At 46.7% G+C, this 26093-nt stretch overlaps 1 protein-coding gene across 1 annotated transcript in view; it reads right to left on the bottom strand.

Annotated features, from left to right (window-relative positions):
• HSD11B2 (hydroxysteroid 11-beta dehydrogenase 2) overlaps positions 1–23602 on the bottom strand; it is a 462059-nt gene extending 438457 nt beyond the window's left edge. The window contains exon 1 of the mRNA XM_069217606.1: positions 22411–23602. Coding sequence (XP_069073707.1) covers positions 22411–22684 — 274 coding nt within the window. The 5' untranslated portion in view covers positions 22685–23602. The remainder of the gene's footprint in view (positions 1–22410) is intronic.
• Between the last annotated feature and the right edge of the window lie 2491 nt (positions 23603–26093).

The raw sequence follows: 26093 nt of genomic DNA, 5'->3' as shown, positions 1-26093 counted from the left end.
ACTCATCAGGAATTTAGCAGTACTTCACTATTAGGACATGTAAAACACACTAGTACATGTCCTACCTTTTAAATACACTGCACCTTGCCTATGCGGCTACCTAGGGCCTACCTTTGGGGTGACGTACATGTAGTAAAAGGGAAGCTTTGGGCCTGGCAAGTGGGTATACTTGACAGGTCGAACTGGCAGTTGAAAACTGCACACACAGACACTGCAGTGGCAGGTCTGAGGCATATTTACAGGGCTACTCATGTTGGTGGCACAATCGGTGCTGTAAGCCCACTAGTAGCATTTGATTTACAGGCCCTGGGCACCCCTAGTGCACTTTACTAGGGACTTACCAGTAAATAAAATATGCCAATCATGCAAAAGCCAATTACCAATATCATTTAGATAGAGAGTCCTTGCACTTTAGCACTGGTTATCAGTGGTAAAGTGCCCAGGGTATCAAAACCAGCAAAAACAAACTACAGCACAGGATCCAAAAACAGGAGGTCCGAAGCTAAAAGTACAGGGAAACCACACCAAGAGGTGCCAGGTCTAACAGAAGCTAACTGTAGTGATAATCAATCACTGGGCATAATGGCCTGAACTTAAAGGAATGGACAAGGCAACTTCCAAGGTAGTTATCAAGTTTCTTATGGTCGTTTTTGAAAGAGAGAGAGAGTTTTCCTTAAAGTCTGGTAACAGACAATGAAGTTCAACTAACTTTTGGAGAAATTAAGTTGATCCTATCCAGTCATGGGTTAGATAACATTGATGTACTTCTTGCAGAGCAATGATACTGTACAGAAGTGGATACAGTCTTGAAATAAAGAGTTCAGCCAACATTGACAAATGTAAAGTATACAGTTAAAGAACTCAATCAGATTATCTCCATACTCTGAGAGTTGTGGTGACAATCAATTTTTGACAGATGGGCAGAAGGGTTGCAGTCTGTATTATTAAACAACCTTGAATGTTGGAGTTAAGTGCGGACCAGGGCACAGAGAGTGTAAAGGAAGCTTTATTTTGGAGTTGCAGTTTGAGAAATTTGAGGATGCCCAAGCAGTCAATGCAAAGGGTTTTCTGATATGTGAAGGTCAGGAAACACAGCATAAAAAGATCAGGGGAGTCTAAATTTTCAGAACATATGAAAATGGTCAGTCAAGACATAGAATGGCAGGAGTGTGTGGAATAATGGAAAGGTGGTAAAGGTTCAGAATGTGCATTGGAAAATTGGTTCAAGGGGATCTCTAAGAAGAGTGATTCAATTGCTTTCGGAGAAAGAAAAAGGATGAATAAGGAAAAAGACTGTACAAAAACAAGGTATACACAGTTCCACAACGTAAGTATAATCAGGAAAACCACATTGGGTCCTGATCTAAGGAAAAGATCGTAAAAAAGAGAGAAGAAAGAAGAAAGAAAGCCAGGTCCCTGGAAAATTAATTATTTTGGAACAAGAGCCCTCACTCACCAAAGGTGACATGCTTCATCCTCGGGCTTTGCTCCACATCAGGCCGGCGCTGCAATGCCTGACGGGCCCCTCAAGGGGGGCTCTTTGCCGGAGATCTTTTGAGATATATGCCCGGTTTAGAAAGAATAGGGTATAGGATTGGAAAAATTCTATTTAAAAATAACTAGAGGTTAGGCAAATTTTATTAAATAATCCAACCACTGTCATGATTAAAACCAAAGAGCGGGGAGAGAAAAGAACAAAGTCTACGCTCCCCAAAATATTATTCACTTCCTCACTCAATTTGAGGTTAGGAATTGTACGCACAGGATCCCCTGTACGATTCACCAGAAGGTCAACATGTTTCTCGCTATTGATGTCCTATGGATCTAACGCGATTCTTCAGGACCTAAACTACCTAATCCTATGTGTAAATATAACCTATAATAAGGAGTATTAGTACAATGCAGGGACCCTCCTCATACTAGTGGATGGGCCGCATCAGGTAAAGCACCAAGTAACGGAGTTCCTACTGAGTTGGGACCTGTCCGAAGTTTGCGGCATCACCTGCCCCGTCTCGGTGTTCCTGGAATAGGGGAAAAAGACTACCTTCTGAGGCACCAGCCTGACAGCTTGTCTTGTAAGTGACTCAATACCAGTCTTGTTTGCATTCAGAAGGACCAGTCTGTCAGCCTCCAGTATAATAGAGTATTGTTCAACTCTGCGCTCATCCTGTCAGCCTTTTAGAGGCACTGGCAGCAAGTTGTAGGACTGTCTCTATAACAGCAATATCATTCAGATGTGCCAGTCAGACGTGTGAAACTCCGCCATGAAATACCCTTGGTGCGGCACCATCACACATCAAATTGGAAAACTGTGTGGTCATAAACTGGTCTAGTACAACATCTATAGTGTATGTACAGCCCAAACCTGCATACTTCAGGGCATTTAAGAAAAATACAGGTTAACAGAATTACACTAAATCTTGCAAAAAGCAAGATCTTTACACAGAAAGTGAACATTTTGTGATTTGTTCAGCCATTTTTGTGAGATTATGTAAAAAGTTAGTGATATCTGGACGATTGGTCCTACCGGGAGTCCTTTGTTTCTCCAGCTGTACTGTAAATTGGAAAAATAGAGCAATCTAATTAGCAATGAGGCTCTTTTCCTGTTGGCCATCTCAGTATCAGTCCAGTAGGACTGAGCAATCTGTTTGGCTGAACGCAGCACAAACAGAGATGTCGCCATTATAGGGCAAGGTGACTCAGTTTTAGTGTGCTAAAAGTGGGGAAAAAAAGAAGATATACGAGGAAGGGTAGCGTTACACTGGCCCCTTACAGTTACGGGAGAGTACCAAAGGGACCCCCCTCAAATCCCCCTCCCAGAAAAATATAAAAGAAATATTTTCTGTCAGCAGGCCCATGGTAATCCTTTGGGATCTAGCATGGACCCCATGAGGTCCAGCTGGACTCCCGTGTGATCACATGGAGGTCCACTGTGGGCCACAAAGCAGTATCAAGGGACCAGTGAAAAAAACACAAGTTCCTGTGGGCACAGGTGATGAACAACCCACTCCCTCTTGACACCTAAGCCCCTTCAGGTGGCTCAGCCCCTACTATACACAGCCTTCGTCCTGTGCCAAACTCTTTGTAGGAAGCCAACCTCTTGTGGGTAATCAATCAGATGTAGTGCCCAAGCCCATTCTCATTGACTTCGCCCAGTACACAAGTCTTCACGAAGAGCCCACTCCTTTCAGACAGTCAAGTCCCCTTAGTTGGCCTAGTCCCTACTATGCACAGTACTCATACTGTACTGAACTGTTCATGACTAGCCGACCTCTTATGGGAAACCAACCACACATGTGTAGGTAAGTACCTGTTGCACATGCTGTTCTACCCGTGCACAACTCCTTAATGGAGACTCCACTCCCTCAATACCACATTAGTGGCCAAACAGCAACTATGAACAGCAATTGCTTTGAACTGAACAGTTTGTGAATTGCTGATGTCTTGTAAGGAATTAACCACTCTCACGTGGGCATGCACTGATGTGTACAGTGTTTGCCCTGTACACTAACTCTCTTTAAGATCCCCTCCCTTCAGACACTCAAGCCTTCTTAGGAGCCAAGCCCCTTCAATTTAGGCAATGGTACGTTCCAACAAAAAATAAAATTAAAACTATCACCAGAAAGTCACTTCTCCTAACTCCATTACTAGTTGGCACCAGATTGCCACTAAAAATGCAGGTGCCGTTTGATGCTAAACCCCAATAGTCCTCAAGGAGGGCAGCTTAGACATGTGTTGGGCATTGTGGTGTTAGAGCCATGGCAAGAATGACTAAGAGCTTGTTGGTGCATCTGTGGTGGTTGCTGTTCTTTGGGGGTTGATTCAGCAACAGACCTCTCATACTTGTCTCGCGAGTAGCTTTTTTTTTTTTGTGGAATGGGGTTCTGTGCTTCTGGATTGGTGTTGGGAGTCGGGGAGGGATCAGGTCTTTGTTGTGTATGTTTTTTTTAGTTCACAAGAGAGAGAGAGCAGCGTGCGCACATCACAAAGGGACTCATTGTAGATATGCTTATGAATACTGTGAGACATCACACCCTTGGCACACATCAGGGTTTTAGCTGAACCACACTTTTCAGTCTTAAAGTGGAAAGTTAATGGGCTGGGGAACAAGGTCAGAGGATGGTAGTACAGTACCTCTGCCATCTCTGCACAGACATAGTCCTTCTTCTAGAGACTCATCTCCTGGGGTCCTACTGTCAATTTTTGGGAAGTTAGGTTTATACCACCTTGCCACAGGCCAGATTTACATCAAGAATCGGGGGCCTAGCCATATTGAAAAGAAAGACTCCACCCTTTCAGGTGACATGCACATGGGTTGACCGCAGGGCGTGTATGTGTAGGTTCAGGGTCTCTGGGGGAGGACAGATATCGCCCTGCTTAGTGTTTATGCACCCCCTCAACTGCAAGCACCCACAGCGGCTGTGTGTGTGAATGGATGTATGCATGCGTGGATGAATGTGGGCATGAGTGTGTATATGAGTGTTTATGATGGTGCATGAAGGTGCGTGTATGTTGGGAGGTGGGTCTGTAGTGGGGGGAAGCCTGGGGAGAGGGAGGGGGAAGGGAACACCCCTATCAGTGACAGGGAAGGTATTCCCTGTCACTGATAGTGCCTACCGCCATGGTTTTTGTGGCAGTAAGGAAGCCACGAAAACCATGGCCGTAGGCGGGGTCATAATCCTGTGGGTGGGCTAGTGATGGCCGTCTGGTTGGAGACTGAAGTCTCCAGCCCGGCGGCTGTTACCGCCATGGAGGACAGAGTCATAGAATGGCGGTTTGGCTTGAGCCAAGTCGCCAATGTCATATTATGGGGAAAAGTACGGCCAGCCTGTTGGCAGTACTTTTATCAATTTTACCGCCGTCCGCCAGGGTTGTAAGGAGGGCCTATCTATGTAAAAAAAAATAAAGTACATTGTAGCACACTATATTGGTAAAATATAGTGTAGTATAGTGTATTTAAATTTTTTAAACATCTTTTTTTTTTAGTAATGATGTACTTCCTAGGAACTACAGTGGTACATTTTAAAAAAAATATAGAAACTAATAAATAATTTTCCCTACCTTTGCCAATTTAATAAAGTAGTACTAGGTAAGAAAAAATATAAAACCTAGTACTTACCCATATCTAAGGGCCCACAGAGCACAGCCAAAGTGTACTTTAAACAACATGACTGCCTTTAACTTTAGTAAAGGCAGTCATTAGCCAATCACATAAAGCTTTGTCATCACTATGTTCTGCAGTAGTTTCCTAAAATTCCATGAAATTTCAAGTAACTACAGCCACAACAGATAAACAAAATCCAGGGAATTCCTATACCCGGGACTGTGAATCACAACTATAACTACAGAGTGGCTACAACCATATATATATATATAAATACTTTTTCGGAATGTGGAAGCTGTGGCGCAGCGGTCCAGGCCGTGTTCCGGAAGTCCCAGAAATCAACCTTATGTATAAGGAAAGCCCTGACACCTAAAAGAACACAAAGGTTACAGGGACATTATTTATAGGCGTCACGTTTTAAACATACAAAACCATAGGAATTCCCCAGTTATAGTTAAAGTTATTTCAAATAACTATAACTCATGCCCTAAGGTAACTATTATGCACAGTGCACAGTTTTCTCATCAAAAATTGTGCTGCAAATGTTTCAGTGATATTACCAATGATGTTATAAAACATGTCATGAGTGCTGTAATATCCAGGGTACTTAGCAGTGCACAGAGTTAGGGCATGCTTTATAATTACCTTAGGAAACAAGTTATAGTTACTAAATATAACTCTAACTATAACAGGTGAACTTCCATGGTTTTGTAAGTTTAAAATGTGAGCCTAACTATAATGTACCTGTAACCTTTGTTTTTTTTGTCACTTTCTATTTTTTTTTAATTCTATTTCTTAACTATAACATCCCTCTAACTTTTGTTTTTTTCAGTGAAGTTCTATGGTTATTTTAAGGTAAACTAATTTTAATTACTATATGTTAACCCAACCCCAGGCTACACACGGCCTTTGGCCATGTGCGGTAGAGGTTGGCTGCATGGCTTGCAGCCAACCCTCTATTACCACCCAACCCCATGCCAATGCACATCCTTTGGCTGTGCATGACAAGGGTTGGCCACAGGGCCTACAGCAGCGCCATGCATGTGGGAACAACTCCACGTCCAGCAAGCTGGAGCACTTTTCTAGCTCCCGCTTGCTGGGAGCAGAGTTATGTTTGCTTTTGTTCGGCTGGAGCTATCACAGCTCCTGCCAAGCAAAAGCAAACAGCTTCCTCCATCCTCCTGAGGGTGGGCACAATGGACGTGATATGACGTGAACAAGCTTGTGGGTGCAACCGAAACACATTACCTTTTCCTCACGCTGACCGAATAAACTGGTTTTGAACACCTGATATCTGGAGTTCTGTGTGCATCACAAAATTCTTTCAGAGCTTGAAGATTTTGGTGCGTTTAGGGAAGGCACCCGCAGTGTTGCACCTCCGGCGTGCTGGAAGCTAGTCAGCATCTGCTCCATGAACTTTACATATACATACATACATACATAGCTATATGATGATTAGCTTAATACATAAATGTCATTAGAAAAATAAGTATAAATATAATTGCACTATTCATCTGTTGAAAATAATGAATTGATACCATAAGTATCAATTAATTATTTGCGAGGTTTCAGGGAACTAAATCACTACATCAAGCAGTCAGGTTGTTTTGACAAAAGCTTCTGAAAATTGGAAAGTTTAGAGAACTACTGACAATTCCCTATTATAGAATAGCTGCCTGAATATCATCAGCAAGGAGGAACTTATAAAATCAAATCAGGGTTATAAAGTGCAACTACTTACCCGTAAGGGTCTCAAGGTGCTAAGGGACTTGTCCTCTGAGCTTCAGTTGAAGAGCCAGGTTTTAAGGTCCTTTTTGAATTGTGGTAGTGATGGTGACTGCCTGAGGTGCAGGGGCAAGGTGTTCAAGCTCTTTGCCGTGAGGTAGGTGAAGGATCTCCCACCAGCTGAGGTCTTCCATATGCCGGGTACAGTAGCTAGTGCTTGTTGAGCTGAGCGGAGAGGTAGAAGGTAATGCGGTGGTTGAGGTAGGTGGGTCCTAGGTCGTGGAGGACCTTGTGGGTGTGAACGAGGAGCTTGAAGTTAGTTCTCTTCTCATTAGGGAGCCAGTGGAGGTCTCTTAGGTCATTGGAGATATGTTTGTGGCGGGGACTGTCCATGATGAGAATGGAGGTGGCATTTTGGATGTGCTATAACTTCTTGAGGTTCTGATGGGTGGTACTGGAGTAGAGGGGGTTGCCATAGTCGAGTCTACTGGTAACCAGGTCATGGGTTACAGTTTTGTGGCAGACTTTTGGGATCCATTTGTAGATTTTCCAGAGAAATTGGAGTGTGTGAAAGCAAGAGGATGTGACTGAGTTGACTTGACGAGTCAAGGTGAGCGATGAGTCCAGGATGACGCTGAAGACGTGTGCATGGTCTGTAGGGGTGAGGGGGGGTGCCAAGGGTCGGCGGCCATCAAGAGTCATCCCAGGCTGATGTGGATCATATGGACGGTCCAAGGATGAGGATCTCTGTCTTGTCAGAGTTGAGCTTGAAGCAGCTGCCCTTCATACAGGCGATGGCTTCCATCCAACTTTAAAATAAAATAGTATATTCACCCCGTAGGTTAGGTTTATTCAGTTTCATAAGTATACCAACTTGCTCACTGAGTGTTAAAGGCATTTATGGAGCCTTGGGGGGGGGTTATATGCAGTGTACCAGCTGCAAACCTTGAAACCCACAGAACTGACATAGGATATTTGATTTCCATCCTTTCCCCTAGGAAATATTGCATCCAATAGGCACTACTTTCTCTGTAGCACAAATAAATTTTCCTGTGTGCTCACTCAGTATTATCAGCACAAAAGGATGATGGACGGAGTGCTGAACAATGCAAACACTCACCCCCAGTCACAGTTCTGGGTTTATTCCATCGTTCTTTTGCTCACCATGCCACCCCAGGTTGGACCCAGCCATATGCAAATCAGCCTTGACCCTGTTCCTCATGGGAACAATCCAGCCCGAACTGCCAAGCCAGGTCCTCCCTGGACCGGAAACAAGCATCCTGGGACCGGTTTCAGGGTATCTCCACCAGATTCAAGCTAGCCTGGCTGAAGAAGGGTGATACGCCGAAACCGGTCGCAGGATGCTTGTTTCTGGTCCAGGGAGGACTTGGCCTGGCAGTTCGGGCTGGACTGTTCCCATGGGGAACAGGGTCAAGACTGATTTGCACATGGCTGGGTCCAAACTGGAACGGCATGGTGAGCAAAAAGACTGATGGATTAAACCCAGATCTGTGACAGGGGGTGAATGTTTGATTTGGTCTGCATTCCGTCCATCAACTTTTCTTTTTGCATTTGTTGCCCCAAGTGGGAAGGGTATGCCCAGACGTGGGTCCCATGCTCACTATGCCACCAGATTTAAGCTAACCTGGCTGAAGAGGGGTGATACCCCGAAATCGGTCCCAGGATGCTTGTTTTTGGTTCAGGGAGGACTTGGCCTGGCAGTGTGGGCTGTACTGTTCCTATGGGGAACAGGGTCAAGACTGATTTGCATATGGATAGGTGCAAATTGGAACAGCATGGTGAGCAAAAAAACTGATGGATTTAACCCAGATCTGTGACTGGGGGTGAATGTTTGATTTGGTCTACATTCCATCCATCAACTGTTCTTTATACACCCAGTATTTTCTAGCACACAAATGCCTTACAGGCGTGTGGAAGCTTCACACCCATTGAGAAATAGTCAGAAGCGTAGCTTCAGGCAGGATGTTTGGAGTGTTACACCTCCCTAATAAATGTATTTTGTGCTGAATAGTTGTGTACAGGTGCTTTGAGTCGGGTATGGTGAGGTGTCTGTTACTTTTACTAGATGTTTCTACACACACAGACTTAAAACGCACATACACTCTCCCTCTCTCGGATTAGAAAAAAAATGATAAAAATGTTGGTTATTTCACAAAGTAATGAGTTTTCTCTCATTTGGTATCCCTACCGATCCACATTTCTCTCCCTTTTCACTGCCATTGGAGCCCCTCTCGTGCCCCTGCTTGTCCTATAATGCATTTTAACATTATGGGGTATACTTACTAAGATATTTTGCTGTGTTTGTATCACAAAACTGACACAAATCGATGCAAAATATTTTTCCCCAATTTACTTCCCAGTCCAAAACTTGTTTTTCACTAAACATTTTGCTGATAGTAAGGCAAATCAGGAAAAAAAGCTGTTCTGCATTACTCAGCAGCAAGCAGTAGTTCCATGGGTGGTGCATGGGTGTTTCCATGCTACCACCCCCGTTTTTGATGCACAACCATATTTACTAAAAAACAATTACATAGAGTTTTGTGCCATTTCAAACAGGCACTATCAGGACAAAATGCTTTTATTTCTTCTTTGTTTTCTGACTTTTTCCAACAGCATGTGTACTGCACAGCACACATACTAAGAGGGAAACTTTTTAAAGTTAGTCTAAGCATTTCATTTTGTACTGGGGGGTATCCTCCCTGTACAAAACCTATGCCAGACTCATGCAGACAGCCTTGCACTATGGTGCAAAGGTGTGTGCGTGGTGCACAGCTACCTGATTGGGCACCAGTGCTAGAGAGAGGAGGGGAAGTGCCATATCTCTGTAAATATGGCTCTTTCTTACCCTCTGTGTCTCATGCAGTGCAGCATTTATTGCTGCTGCTCTACCCTACGTGAGAATCTAGTAAATAGATCCTTATGTGCAGCATGATTATTGGGAACTCCGAAGCTCACCCCCCCAACAATCTTACTGACCAAACTGAACCCATGGAAGTACTGTTGCTGGGTACTATGACAGACTTTGAATTGTTGGAATAGTTCGTTAGTCTCCTCTTCAGAACTGTCTGCAACAATTTTGAGAAATGTTGTGGTAAGAGGCCCTCTTTGTTCTCAATCATCTCAGGATTTTCTCGGTACAGTTCGCTCAACCCGCACACAGTTAATTGAAATCATGCTTTATATTCCCTCAGTGTATTGTGGGGTTCGTATAAAAACAGAGCCATAACTTCTTCTTTTTCCCTGTTGGTCCTTGTCGGAAGGACTACATTTCTGCAGACAAAAACTCACCACAGTCAGTGCACAGACACATTCCACAAAAAATCAGTAAATAATAGTCACACAAAGCACACCACGTCCTGAGGGACTTTCTTTCTGACTATTTAACTTCAGTGGAGCTTATTTCCATACTCCTAGTGTACTGTTTTCCATTTGGTTGTTAATAGGGTCCTCTGATGTAAACATTATTATATATATAATATTATTATATATATAATACACTTCTCACAGAGACTTTCAACCATCTCCCTTCATCCATTGGTCTGTCAGAGTGTCATTCACATTTGGTCATGTCCACCACAGTAGACAGTATGGAACCCAGGGTCAGCACAAGTCAGCTATTGCCTAACTTCACTGTGAGTGACAGCAGTAATGTCTTGCACAATGTGCACTTGCACAGAATAAGTAATCCCTTTATATATTTTTTTTTTTAAACTGACATACATTGGCAAACTTGGCAACCAATAGCAGACCGATTACGTTTCCCAGTGCTTATCTGTAGGAGATGTGAGTGAATTTAAGGTTCAGTCACATTGACGTGTGATGGATGAAATCACTCTTTTGGCAGAAATGCAAATAAGAGCGCCCTGTCCCTTCCCGGAACACCTGGGCACATTCCTGCTTTATTTTAACGAATGAGTCCCACGTGGCGTTCGGAGGTAACGCTTGCTCTTCGGGGCAAAGCAATGGCCGCTGACAGCAGAGGGGCCGCTGGAGTGACGACGCCCGCTGCGGGCGTTTCTTTTTCGTACTGCACCCTTCTAAACTTGCACAGAACACAACCACGGGACCACCCACTTCCGGACAGCAGAAAGGCACACACTTCAGCAGGGCTGTAGCAGCGCAGTGTCCCCCCGGGGTGATAAGGATTAGTACAACAGAACATCATATCTGCAAATAGAGCAAAAAACACCCAGAATACTGCTAATGCGGTGTAGACAAAAAGTACGCAGCCACTGCTAGCAATGGAACTGGATAAAGTCATCACAAGACTGCAACTGAAAACTAATTGAGTAGAGTAAAAAAAGTAATAGCATTGCATTATTAGAAAGTACTGCAATTGAGGGCCAATGGAACAGAGTCACTCATTGCATGACAGTATAACTACGCAGAGCTGCTAAAGGGCAACGTTAATGACTCTAACCAAAGCATAGCTGTGTAGTAGAATACAGACACACTGGAGGGCAATATACCTGAGTATAGCAGAATAATATTTAGAGCACTTCAGGGAAAAAGTACTGCATGAAGCCACAGCAGGACAACAGAACTAAGTACAGCCACTGAAGAATAAGTCAACTGTATACATCCACAGCAGGCCACCACAAGCCAACCAAGACACTGCAAAGCAATTTAACTGAGTGCAACCACGAGTGGGCATGGGAAGTTTTCAGCGCACTGTAGGACAATCAAAATATATGTACCCAGGCACTACAGGGTAATAGTACTGAATACAGCCATGTAGTCACACAAGGCAAACAGCGCCGCTGAGGGCACCAGAACTGAATGTGTCACTTCCGGGTGAGACAGATAAATAACCAATGCCTTGTATTACAGGACAAAGGGCAAGCATGATTTTTTGTCTCATTGGGAGTGCCTTGGTAATCTTGAAGGGACTTTAACGGTAATTACGCTTCCTATTCTGATTACAACACTTGTGGAATTAGCTTGCATTACAAATTGTTCACCCAGTCGCTTCCGGGTGGAAAATTGCATGGAAATGGCTAAAAATAGGCTTTGGCGAAATTTAATTCACACTGGCATAATCAATCCTAATGTCCAGTGTTTCACTTTACTACGCAAAAAGCCCGGTTTACTCCATTACTTCACATTGTGTAATTGAGATGTAGTTCAGGTGAAATCCCATGAGGGGACCATGGGAATAACCTGTGGCAGGGGGTTAGCAGTCACCCTCTTCTGTGAAATAAAGTAATCTTTGAGTGCACCTCCATTTCAACAGAGCTCTATGACTTGCTAGTGAGCAGTCAACCCCTCAAGCAGGCTGAAAGTCTTTGAGTCCACTTGGGATAAAAGCAGGATCTTTCAGAAAAAGTCAGCATGGATAGTATAGTATGGCTTTCCACAGAGCTCGAGGACACTTGTCCCTACAGAGGCCTAAATATTTATGTCAAATATAACTCTCAATGTATTTGTATATTTGCTGATAAAGCCTTATTACAAAATGTATACAGAAGTATGACACTGCATCACACACAATTTTAGTACCTCCGAAACAAAAGTAATGACACATTTTTACTTTAACACTGTTCTTGAAAAGTTAGTTATGTTCCACATAGTTTATTGTAACTACTATGAGGTTACAACTATTAGTTGGATGCCACATAAAATGTTTTGTGTTACATAGATTAAAATATTTATTACCCTCGTTGCCTCCTAATAGACCCTAATACAAAAGGAATACAAATTTAATTAAGGCATCTTAAACAATACAATGAAGTTTGTGGAAACTCATGACAACACAAGTGTAGTGCTAATGCATTTGTAGAATGTGTTGTGATTTAAGTTTACAACCACAGTCCTGATATCCGTACACAACCTACACCAGTTCAGTTCATCACTACAGGTAGCGCTATCCTCAGCTAAAAACATATGGTTTTAACTATTTCCTTTTTACACAACAGATTGGAAATATTCCATGTCTTTAGTTGATGGATTCTCTGTCCAGGTCACTTCAACTCATTTCCTTAATTCAGATGGCCATCTTTCCGGTTACTGCAAAGCTGCTAGAGATCAATGGATCTCTGTGAACTATCTAGCAGTAAATTTGCCTAATGGAGAATTAAGTTTCCTGTCAGTGTGATTTTTTTGTCTGTGCTTTGGGGTATCTAACTTTTTTTGTAGGAAAAGCTACTTATGTTGATGAAAATCATCGAGAGCTACGAATATTATTAGAATTCTAATACTAACCACATCAGACAAGTCTACATGTTTGTTTTAAATATAAACTTTTCCGTTTTTGTAGGCTAGGTTACAAACAGGAGAGCTATTTATGGATAGTGTGATAGCTACTAGTAGCTCATGAGCTACTTGTTGGAGACAGTTGCAGATGTGTTGCAATAGTTCTCAATCAAATCACTTCTCCATTTGTCCCCAGGAAGACTATATGGAGATCAGATACCTGGCCCCACCTTCAGTGCAGAAGCTCACATCTTCACTCGTATTGATTAATGTACATTGCGGTCAAAAACAGAAGAGGTGAGAACTACCATCTTCTCATTCTTTTTCAATGAGATGCTAGAGTATGCAATTCTAGGTATGTTATTTTGTGAGGATGCTGTCCTGTATAAGCATGAAAAAAGACCCATCGAGAAGAAATGTAATTGGACATCCCATGGTTTCTTCTATTTTGCTCTCAAGGAAGATCAGAGGCAGAGGACTGCATGTATTCCCAGTTCAAGCACATCTCCTTGTGAAAGGACTAGCCAGCCATTGTCTAAGGTGTCCCTGTAATTGTACAAGACAGCACAGAGAACTTAGACTAACCTATCAGAGATCACAAAGGCCTGTGCGACAGGTGACCTGCAACCCAATAAAGCAACACCACTCCCTCCTGACAAGCGAGCCGTGGGTGTATGGCGGAGACGACGAGTAGACCAGTACCTGCATGGGTGTCACTGTGACTTATGAAAGGTAATATTTATGGGAAGAATCTGAGTGAGCTGTATGACCAATAGAGCATTTGGAGGTAGAACAGAGCAGCGTGCTAACCTGACATGAGACAGCTGTTTTAATGGGCTGGGGTCCAAGTAAGCCAAACGGTGATGGAAACATGGATGTGTAATGGCCAGTGAACAAAATGAGGAGTAATTAGACATTATCACTCCGTTGGGGCCGATCACGCACAGAAACAAATATTCTCCTGGAAACAGATCAACTTCCACAGACGAGAAGTAGTCAATGGAAAGAGATCGCAGCCCTGACGTATAATACTGAAAGTTTAACAGATATAGGGGGTCATTCTGACCCCGGCGGTCTAAGACCGCCGGGGCCAGGGTCGGCGGGAGCACCGCCGACAGGCCGGCGGTGCCCCGCAGGGCATTCTGACCACGGCGGTTCGGCCGCGGTCAGAAGAGGCAAACCGGCGGTCTCCCGCTGGTTTACCGCTGCCCTTAGAATCCCCCATGGCGGCGCAGCTTGCTGCACCGCCATGGGGGATTCTGACACCCCCTACCGCCATCCTGTTCCTGGCGGTTCGCCCGCCAGGAACAGGATGGCGGTAGGGGGTGCCGCGGGGCCCCTGGGGGCCCCTGCCGTGCCCATGCCAATGGCATGGGCACGGTAGGGGCCCCCGTAAAAGGGCCCCGCAAAGTATTTCAGTGTCTGCTAGGCAGACACTGAAATACGCGACGGGTGCAACTGCACCCGTCGCACCCCTGCAACTCCGCCGGCTCAATTCTGAGCCGGCGTCCTCGTTGCAGGGGCATTTCCTCTGGGCCGGCGGGCGCTCTTTTGGAGAGCGCCCGCCGGCCCAGAGGAAATGTCTAAATGGCCGCCGCGGTCTTTTGACCGCGGTGCGGTCATTCAGCGGCGGTACCTTGGCGGACGGCCTCCGCCGTCCGCCAGGGTCATAATCAGGCCCATAATGTGTAAAAATGAAATGTTTTATAAAGCGCATCTTTGCCACATCCTTGGACCCCTTGTGGTTTGGTGCAGAGCTGCCCAAGGCCACGGGCCTCAAGGTGGGCGGGGTGTCCGTGCACATGCCCTGGATCAGTCAGTCAGTGTGGAGTAGAATGAGTGAAGAGTTTTCACTATAAATGGGGTCTAGCGACCTTCCTCCCAAACCTGTGTGTACCTCATATACATGCGAGTTGGCTCTGCAAGGTGTGCTACAGAGGGGGAGATGTTCTGACCCTGCGCCTAGCCTGGTCAGGGGTTAATTGTAGCTCGTTGCTTGGGGATCCACCAGACCTCATGCCCTAAGGGTTGTTTACTCCCCACCATCCTTGATGGTTGATTTTGCTAGTGGAGGGCAGGCGGGAAGAAGTTGCTTGTAGCGCTTGTATAGTTTTGTTGAGCTGAGCCCAGAGCTTGCTTAAAGCAGAGTGGCCTGATCATTTCCTTGGTGGCGCCTTCTCTAGCTAGGTATCCGTACTCAAATCCTTTCTGGGGTCTGAACAATTTTCTACCTGGCCTGACCTGTGTCCCACGTTCCCATTTTCCCCGTACACATGTATCCCGTCTGTAATTCCCAAATCCTGATTCTTATGCTCCAAGTCTGTTGCAGTGTGTTGGGGGGTGTGGGGGGCGGGAGACGTAGCCGATCCAGTAGGAGAGAGGCAAGATAAGCTTGACGGGCCCAACCGGGTGCAATGCAGCAGTCCTGGGTCACAGCCCGTGAGTAATGTCTGACCAGATCTGAAGCAGAGGAAGGCTGGGGGCACAACAAGAACCAACAGCAGCGAGCGGCAACTGAACATATCACACTTTAGTGTAGAGTACTGCAGCATTCAAATATCACATCTCTGCTTTCCAGAAATAGTAATGGATACATATTACACATCCGAGTATCCCACGGGCAAAGCAAGCACATCACACCTCCCTTGGTTACACCATGTTTAGTGCAAAGAAATCCCAGCAGCGGGAGAGTCAAGAACAGCCATAGAAGCACAAAGCACCATCTGGAGCCTTAGGAATGTGCACACTCAGGATTAATTTAGAGTTAGAGATCTGCCTGGCGACCCTAAGGAAGAGCCGAGCGATCGAAATATGTTTGCTCTGCCGTGAGACTGGGGAAATCAAAACACACCAGGCTTTAGGGGGGAAGAGTCGGTGCGTATGTACACACAGATGGAGCAGAGCAAAGGATATGTGATACACCTCTGGGGGGTTGTAGGAGCACGAAGGAGCAGGGAGAATGTTAGAACACAAACATGTGATATGGAGTATACATGCAGGGTGTCGAATATTATAGCAAAAAGCAGTCAGTGGGAAAAACTGAGAATAACCACACGGTCCCTTCCTGTCGCTGGCAGTCCTCGTGAGGCTGTCTCAGATGTTCTGAAGCTGGTTCTGGCCCATGGCCTGGCTGAACCAGAGCCGATAGGGATCCAGAATGTTACAATAACGCAGAGGGCTGTATGGCTGCAGATCACTGTCTGCCAGCACTGCAATATGTATGAAATTGTTTGGGTCTAAAGTGTCCAGATTTTTTGTAGGATTGGCTTTATGGCTCTCAGTTGCTGCATTCATTTGTGCCAAATCATGCTTTATTCAGGATGAAAGTCAAGACTTGGCTTTTTCAAAATGAATTGCCCTTCTCCCGCCCTCTCCTCTCCATAACCTGGATATGTTATACTATGGCCTTTTTAAAATCCAGAAGTTCTTACTTTGAGTCTCTAGGGCCACGAACCCCTTGAGTATTTGTGTGCTTTGCAAAACTCATTTCGGTTCAGCTCAGATCCTTATGGAGATACAGGAGGAGTGTTATGTGGAATGGACGACCTCGTGACTGGTTGAGCATCAGAGGAACATGGTCCAGTGTCAAGCTTCACTAATTCTTCCAAGACTGGTCTAACATGGCACATGACACTAGTTCACTTGGAAGCCAGGCAGAGATGCATGTATGTGAGCTGTGCTTTCCCTGCACCATCACTGTGGTTGGGGCCTGCATGTGTGTTGTCCTTGTGCATGGTGACCTTTGAACGTGTTGTTGGGAATCTGTGTGCATGTGGCACCCCATCCAGTGTGCCTCTGTGTGCAAGTATTGTACAAAAGACAAACCTTTTGACGTTTTCAATGTGTGTTTATTGGAAGTGTAATTACTTCCCTTTTGAGGGGCTGTGATTCGGTGCAAGCGAGACCCAATGATGGAGGTAAAGACTGGGGTAAAGGGCCTGGAGATGGGGCTAGAAGCCATCTGAGTCCTGGGTGAACAAGAGAAGCAGCTGGTTTGCCCTGGGCAAATAGGGCCTTGGTGCGTTCAACACACACAGTGGCTGGAATAAATGCTTGGTTTATCTATGAGTGGACTTTCCGAAGAATAACCGGGTTGGTAAAAGCAAAGGACGGAGCCCACACAGGAAGTAGGTGCATTTAAGGGAAGTAGTTGGCTCTAGCATCCTTCTACAGTGTGTGGCTGCCAAATGCATCTGGTTCCCTCATCACCGGGAACCGTTCAGCCTAAGAAGGACGGTGTCTAATACCTGCCCTCACATATGACTCAAAAGCAGAACTCCTCTTCTTTAGTCCTTCAGATTTGTATCCTCTCCTGAACTTTGCAGAACCCTTGAATTGTACAGGAGGAGAAACGTAAATCTACATACATAAAAGTGAATAGGCACATATTTCTCAGTTCAGTGGGGAAAAATCCAAATTATTATTACTAATTTCACTGTATTTACATATTTTTACATATCTGAGAATATCTAGCAAGAAAGCTATGTGAAACATTTAGCATCCCTGTCAAGGCCGGTCATGATTCTAGGATCATTGCCATTCCCATATACATTGCTTATCAGCCTGTGTGCCTGATGCCAGCATTCCCATCCTTCCATATACATTGCTCCTCAGCCTGTGTGCCTGATGCCAGTATTCCCATCCTTCCCATATACATTGCTCCTCAGCCTGTGTGCCTGATGCCAGCATTCCCATCCTTCCCATATACATTGCTCCTCAGCCTGTGTGCCTGATGCCAGCATTCCCATCCTTCCATATACATTGCTCCTCAGCCTGTGTGTCTGATGCTAGCATTCCCATGCTTCCATATACATTGCTCCTCAGCCTGAGTGCCCTGATGCCAGTATTCCCATCCTTCCATATTCATTGCTACTCAGCCTGTGTGCCCTGATGCCAGTATTCCCATCCTTCCCATATACATTGCTCCTCAGCCTGTGTGCCTGATGCCAGCATTCCCATCCTTCCCATATACATTGCTCCTCAGCCTGTGTGCTTGATGCCAGCATTCCCATCCTTCCATATACATTGCTCCTCAGCCTGAGTGCCTGATGCTAGCATTCCCATGCTTCCATATACATTGCTCCTCAGCCTGAGTTCCCTGATGCCAGTATTTCTATCCTCCCATATACATTGCTCCTCAGCCTGTGTGCCCTGATGCCAGTATTCCCATCCTTCCATATTCATTGCTCCTCAGCCTGAGTGCCCTGATGCCAGCATTCCCATCCCTCCCATATACATTGCTCCTCAGCCTGTGTGCCTGATGCCAGTATTCCCATCCTTCCCATATACATTGCTCCTCAGCCTGTGTGCCTGATGCCAGCATTCCCATCCTTCTCATATACATTGCTCCTCAGCCTGTGTGTCTGATGCCAGCATTTCCATGCTTCCATATACATTGCTCCTCAGCCTGAGTGCCTGATGCTAGCATTCCCATGCTTCCATATACATTGCTTCTCAGCCTGAGTGCCTGATGCCAGCATTCCCATCCTTCCCATATACATTGCTCCTCAGCCTTGGTGCCCTGATGCCAGTATTACCATCCTTCCATATTCATTGCTCCTCAGCCTGAGTGCCCTGATGCCAGTATTTCCATCCTTCCATATACATTGCTCCTCAGCCTGTGTGCCTGATGCCAGTATTTCCATCCCCCCATACAGATTGCTCCTCAGTGTGTGTGCCCTGATGTCAGATCTTCTGAACCTCTCATACACATCCTGTGTCCCCTGAATCTGTGTCCTGACGCCAGAGCCTCTGTTCCTCTGCACCTCGCTCCTGAGCGTGTGGAATTTGATGCCAAGACCTCCGCCCCCAATGCAATCGAGTTTACAAAGTTTTTTTCCGCAGCTACAAACTTTTGCACAGTTCCTAATATTCACGCTTTATTCAGTTAGTGAAATTTCCCTTTGCCTTTACTTGTGCAGTTTTTCTGTGAATTACAAGAAAGATTTCTCTTAATTAGGCCAAACCAAGGCAGCAGGTGTATGCAGAACTGTTCTCTTTAAATGTACCTATGTTATTGTTTTTCCGTGCTTATGGGCAAATGAATGTAGAATTTTTCTCTGGTTGTTCACCTCTTGCGAGATAACTTCTCTAAAAAATCACAATTTTCACACGTATGTGGGACTGTGTAAAACATGACAACTTTGTGTCGTTTTCCATCCATTGGTATGTCTGTGACCTCAGAAATGCAGACTTCTCTTGTTAGCTCAGTCATTTTTTTTCCTTTCTTTTTTTGTGGTTTGTATGTTCTCTCTGCCTGAAGTGCCAGCTAAGAGAAATTCCATAGGTACAAAGAAAAACTGTGGATAATTCCACATGTCACAAACTGTAATTGTTTCATTATGTTTGTTATAGATAGACAACAGTCAACAGATACGTCCCTCCCTCTATCTTGTGCGGTTAGCAAGTTTATTGTAGCTGCTTGGCATATATGTATCAGTTCCCTGGGGAAAAACGATGATGAGGAACAAATTTTAAAAGGAAAAAAAAAAAAAACATAAGAAAAAGTGTTTTAGCTGCTAAATTTTAATTATGCACCTAAGATTGAAATAAAACCCCATGTTTAATTTAAATGATAGATATTAGGGGGTCAGGTGCGTTTTGATTTTGATTTTGATGGCAAGTAATTTTATGTGTTTTAAGGCTGAACATATGTTATTCTATTTTATTCTTATCCCTTTTTTAACTAAACTTCTTTTTCTTTTTTACTCAATTGTTGGTTGTTTGCTTTTATGGTTGAAAGTAACCGAATAAAGCTATGTGACTTGGAACAGTCAACAAACAATGCAATGACACTTCATGCAGAGCATGACCCCATCGCAGACCTTCCCGCTCCCCACCAGTCCCCACAGCCAGTAAACCTTGAACAGAAAACATGCAGTCCCCATTCCAGCAACACTGTTTCAAGCTGAGAGACACGTCCCAGCTCTTCGGCTCGAGGCCGTTGCGTATGCCCTCCCCATCCCTCCACCCCAAAGCGTGCTCAACATCTCACACTCTCCCTCTCCAAGGTGTCCCGGTTTCCCTCCACAATTACTCGTCTGCCGCTGCCCGACTCCCAGACCCTCCACATCTCCCTAAACTTCTGCGGGCAGCCTCTGCCTTTCTACACCTCTCTCTCCATCTGCATGCTTCTGTCCATCCCTGACACCCAATCCTGCACACTCGGTGTGATCCCACTGCCTCATCTTTGGGCTATATCTGTTTTTGCCCCCATACACCTGATATTCACTAAAGTTTTTGCACATCTGGTCGCATCTGTGGGCTCTTATATCCCCAGTAGTGCCAGTTTGGCCTGCATGTCAACTAGTCGCCCAATTGCATCTCCCAGTGAGGTGGCCACCTCTGCAAGGAAGGGTGCACCCTAGGGAAGCACCACAAGGTGTGAAAGAAGTATCCCGCAATTTTGGAGGCACTTCGCGTCCCCTACCTTTCCCATTCTATACAGCAGGGTTCTCGTACAATACACTCTGCGCAAGATTTGCAGCTGAATTAGCCCATACAGTGCCTTATTCACCACCTCAGAGGAGAAGTCCGGCACTGTACACCGGTTCTCCTCCTCTAATCCACCCAGATCTATTTCCCACCATTCCCTCAATTTCCCCAGTGCCCCCTGCGTGCAGCGGTGGCTCCTCCACTATGGCGAGGAGTGTTGCCCCCCTGCCAGCAGCAGCAGCAGCTACAAAACGTGGAAATTAAACCAATAATAAAGCATGTTTATTATCGTTTTATTTTTCTCAATAGCGTCAAGTCTAGGGGCGGGCTCATGGGGGTGACAGGCACAAGGGGGAGTGGTATGTGCACTGTTGTCAGTGCACATATGGATCTAGACAGCCATCTCAAAACAGCCAAACCATTATGTGCACTGAGCTGTCTCCAACCCGAGCTGCATTGCCAGGTTGGAGACAGGCTCCTAGTCTGTTGGGGAGCACAAATCGAGGGTGCACAGGCCAATGCTGATGCTACTTTCATGCTGCCAGCAGCATGAGAGCACCTTCAGGGTTGGCCGCAGGGCAGTCTGGGAGCCTGTGCCTGCAACTTGCCTATTTGCCCCAACACCAGCTGCCTGTGTGTCCCTCATAAGCGTCCCAAATATAAATGAATTTGCCTTTGAGCCCTCCAATAGCCTCAATTCCAACGGGGCTCTTCTTGTGTCGCCTTGTCCCTGGATATGCACCCTGTAGAGCATGCTTCAGCTGTCTATATCTGAGCTATTGTGTCGCGGACATCCGATATTCCTTGTGCAAGTGCTCACATGGGATTATACCATTCACATCCCATACCTCAACCAGCCTAGAGAGGCCGACTCATCGCTGGAAACCCTGCAGCCTGCCAGTTAGCCCCAGTCTGGCATTTTTTAGGTCAACCCCTTAACCCATTTAATTTCTCTGTTCAGCCAGCACCACACCTCCATCGCCCTCTAGGTGGCTGACCGCGGCATGGGGCCCTGTCTACCCCCATATAAGGCCTGTTAATAGCTCTCTTTGCCCATACCCCGTCCATCCACCCCGAAGGCTGTGTCGTCCTTTCCTACGTATGCCCAATTGTTAACTACACTAACCTGAAATGCCTCGTACGACTTTCCGACCTCCAGCAGGGCTACCCCGACGTCATATTTGGGATGCTACAACACAGCCAATGCCCTAAGCAGGGGACCACCTGTCCACAGTAGTGTCCTCAGTAGTGCATCATTTTTGGCGAAGAAGGCATCTTGGATCCCCCATGGGCTTTTTTTGTAGGACATAAAGTAGCCTAGGTGGTGCAATCATTTTAAACATCTGCGCTCTTCCCACTATCGAGAGCGGCAGCGTGCTCCAGTGTTTCACATCTCTCTCCAAGGCGGCCTCTCAGAGGGAGACACAGCATCTCTAGAGGCCCATTTGCCCGGGTATTTAAACTGGTTATGTTCTATCCTAAGTGGTAGAGCAACAACATGTAACTTTGAGATACCAAATAGCGATGGTTAGTACACTTGGTGTGAAAGGTACCAATCACTAATGAGCTGGGGCAGTACCTGCAATATACGGACTAAACCAGTAGAGTACTGTACCACATTGCCAGTCTTGAAACTGCATTAGGAATTTAAATTATAGGCCACTACAGAGGGCAATAATGGTTGGTAAAGGCCCGAACCCAACCTACAGGCCCGAGCAATATCTGTGCAGAAGGGGACGCACAGAGGACTTCAGAAAGAGTTGCTGTGTTGACTGTGCAGCGTTGAGTACCCAGAGCGGTAGATTAAAGAACGGTGGCACACCCCCTGCAGCATGCAGTGTACAGAACGTCACAGTACAGAACAGTGGTACTGGCCATACATGGGAGACTACAAAATAAGTAACTTAGGTGCATAATATACACGTGGCTCTCACCTGTGACGAACACCGTTTTTCCGGCCACGGGCAGCGCTTTGCCGGGGGCTGACATGCCGATGACCCCGCAGCAGGCCACGCTGAGGAGGGCGATGCTCAGGGCGGGGGGCAGGTAGGTGTGGCACAGCCACTGCAGCAGCACCAACAGCACGAGGTACAGCAGGCGGGCCGGGGTGAGGAGGGCGGCGGGGCTGCACATCCTGAGCAGGGCCAGGAGGCCGAAGAGCAGAAGGATGCAGGCATGCACCCCCAGGGAGAGGGAGCCTGCCTCCATGGCAACGGGGCTTGGTACCAGTGGGAGCAGGAAGGGCAGGAAGGCACACCTGGGAACAGGAGGCAGCTAAGCTAAGGCAACTTAGTGTACCGTGGACAGTGGTTACAGGCAAGTACACCTCTGTGCATGTGGGTAGGAGGTAAGTACACAGGGAGCAGGGCGTGGCGCCTTAAAGTGCATTTACATTCAGGGAGAGTGGAGGTGTTTGCGGGCAGGAGCGCCCACGGAAGGATACGAGCGCAGGTGCGTGTACCTGAGTGAAAGTGGCCAGGTGAGTACTTCTGGCTTCGAAACAGCAGGGGGGAAGTTTAAAGAGTTCTGTTTGTACACTTGGGCGGAGGAAGGGGTGCCGAACACACCTGTGGGGCAGGAGGGAAGCAGGTGTGTACGTCTGGGGGAGGGAATCTGCTCGACACACTGAGGGTAAGTCGAGGCAGCTAAACCCCACTAGCCGCTGCACTAAAATGGCAACACCACCTGGGCGACGACGTCAGGTAAGTGCACAAGGGCGTGTGATGAGGCTCCTAAGAACGACCATGGGCAGCAGGGGAGATGGTACACCCCGGGGATGGAAGTGAGACCGGAACACACAGATGAAGGGTGAGTAACAGAGACTGGAGCGTTGGCTACACCTGGGCGAGGGGGTGACCTAGCTACACTGGGTGAAAGGGCAGGTAAGTACACGTGGGCTTAGAACTGCACAGCTGAATGGGGTGGGGTGGGGAGAAAGGGAGCAGGTAGATATGGCTGGTACAGAGGGCAAGTGACCAGGCGACCATCCAAGGGGGCGTGGCAGGGGATCGCCCCTCTCTGGCGGGGCCAGCGACCACCCTTCTGTGCAGGGACAGCTGAGCAGTCCCTCGTGCGGGGCAAATCCGGGTCGCCCGAGCAGCCCCAGGTCCGACTGGTGTGAGAGGAGAGCTGTGCACGCAGTGCCGGTCTCTGTATATATGCAGGAGAGCAGCCGGTGCGAGAAGGGAGGAGCCGGGCTGGGAGTTTAAGAGCTTCTCAGAGCAGCTCCTTCCTCTTCCCTTCCCCGGCACGGTCGGCGCTCTGGGGCTCCCTGAGAAATCAGTGCACACTGCTCTCCAACTGCTGTGTCTGCACACTTCGGAACGCTCCACTTCCTCTCTGTGCACACTTCCTGCACGACCTTGTGTTCCGTGCACTCTGCTGCTCAGTCCTTCCAATATACTCAGTGTCTAATACTGATCTGGACGCCCTGCTGCTCTGGCCAGTCTGACACTGTTTCCAAGCCTTGTGCGCACGTGTGCTCCGTGCACTCTGCAGCTCTGTGTGTACTGGGACCAGAGAACATTGCTGTCCCGTGTATTGTTCGCTGCTGCTCAGCAGCGCGTGTCGGAGGTCACTCGGCATCTGTGCCCAGATTCGCTGACATTCACTCATTAACCCGGGTCACAGCCGCGCTGGAAGCACTCAGTGCAGCTCCGCGCCCCACTCTCCTCCCCTGCGTGAGGCTAGGCCTCCAGCGATCGGACGAACAACGCCGAGATCCGTGCTCACAGTACTGCACCCAAGTGTCAATAGTGAGAGGGCGCAGCCCTGCAGGTGAGGTCTCGCCAGGAAAAGAGCTCACTAATCCCGAAGACGTTTCACTAATGAGTGTGCACGGGAGCGCAGGAGCTGTGAAGCGCAGTACTGAATAAAGTCTCACTAATACGTGTTCTCAGTACTGCGTCGAAGTGTCAGTACTGAGAGGGCGCAGTACTGCAGGCGAAGTCTTTCCAGTGAGAGAGTACAGTACTGCTAGAGAACTCCCACTAACGTAGGTGCTAGGTAGTGAAGGAGCTGTCAAGCGCCGTACATATTAACGCCTCATTAAGCGTGCCCTGCACTAGCGAGAGGGCGCCATATTGCAGCTGGGGGCTCACCTGTAGGAGAGCACAGTAAACCGAGGGAAAACTCACTACTGAGTGTGCACAGTAGAGCAGGAAGAGGTCTCTCCAATGAGAGAGTGCATCAATGTATGAAGTCTCACTGCAGTAGGTGTCTCTAAAGAGACGAGTGAAACCTCACTAACACGTGTGCACACTACTGAATCGAAGTGTCACTAGTGAGAGGGAGGAGTGCTGCAGGTGAAGCCCACTAGTGACAGAGCACAGTAATCAGGCTGATGCCTTACCAATGGGTGTGCAAGGAAGTGAAGAAGGCCTTTCTAATGAGAGGATGCAGTACTGAGTAAAGCCTCACTAACGAGTGTAGACAATACTGCGGGAGATTTCGCTACTGATAGGAGGCAGTACCTTGACGGAACGCTCCCTGATAGGTGTGCACTGCACGCCCAGTGCCACTAGTGAGAGGGTGCAGTGCTCCAAGTAAAGCCTCACTGGTGATAGGATAAAGAACCAGTGACTTCTCACTAATAAGTGTGTACAGTATTAGCAGTGAGAGCTCACACTACGGTAGGGCACATCCCACTAAAGAGTGGACGTACTACTGCTGGCGACGTTTCGGTAATGTAAGGGTACAGGTCTTCGACAAGCTGCAGAGCACTGCAGGAGGTTTCTCTAATGAGAGGACTCAGTACTCTGAGTGAGGTCTCAGTAATACGTGTACACGGTACTGCAGGCCAAGTGTGACTAGTGAGACGGCGCAGTACTGCTGGTGAAGTCTCATTAATGAAAGGGCGAAGTAGTGAGTAAAGTCTCACTAACCCATTTACACATTAATGCGGATAAAGTCTTGCAAGTGAGAGGGCGCATTACTGTGAATGTAGGGTCACTAAAAAGTGTGCACAGTCCCGCAGGTGAAGTCCCATAAGTGTGAAGGCACAGTTTTTGAGTGAAGTGTCTGTAAAATGGCCTAACACTATCAGGGAAGTTTCACTAATGAGCAGAGTACTCAGGAAAAGCCTTACTTATGTCAGGGTTCCTTTCTGCTGGCAGGCAAAGTGACCACTGTGAGAGCCGCAGTATTGAAAGTGGACTGTCTTTAGTGAGATGGAGCAGGACTGCAATGAGAGCCCATTCTCAGTGAGAGAGGACAGCACTACAAGCGAAGTCTCACTAGTGAGGCAGTAATGATAAGCACAGTACCAAGAGTAAATTCCCTGTGAGAGGACAGTTCTACCAGTGACATTTTAGTTGTGAGAGAGTGCATTACTGTGAGTCTAAATAAAAAAAAAAAGACGTGAGAATTCTCATTAGAGAGTGCAGTATCGACAGTGAAATCTTACACGTGAGAGAGTGTAGTACTTAAGTCTTACTAACAGTGCTACAAAGCGCATTCCATCACAAATCATTAATTTACAAAACAGATAACAAGCATTTGCAATGCAATGGGTCTCGTGTTTGCTCGAGTTATAGCTATTAGCATGTAAATTCCTAACTGGACTTTTCTTGCGACATAAATTGACAATGAAATGTAAAACAGATGACATAAGGGAGCC

The sequence above is a fragment of the Pleurodeles waltl genome, chromosome 12, assembly GCF_031143425.1.
Source record: "Pleurodeles waltl isolate 20211129_DDA chromosome 12, aPleWal1.hap1.20221129, whole genome shotgun sequence".
Taxonomy (NCBI): domain Eukaryota; kingdom Metazoa; phylum Chordata; class Amphibia; order Caudata; family Salamandridae; genus Pleurodeles; species Pleurodeles waltl.
The sequence above is the reverse complement of the archived record's forward strand: the minus strand, read 5'-3'. Positions and strand labels throughout refer to the sequence as shown.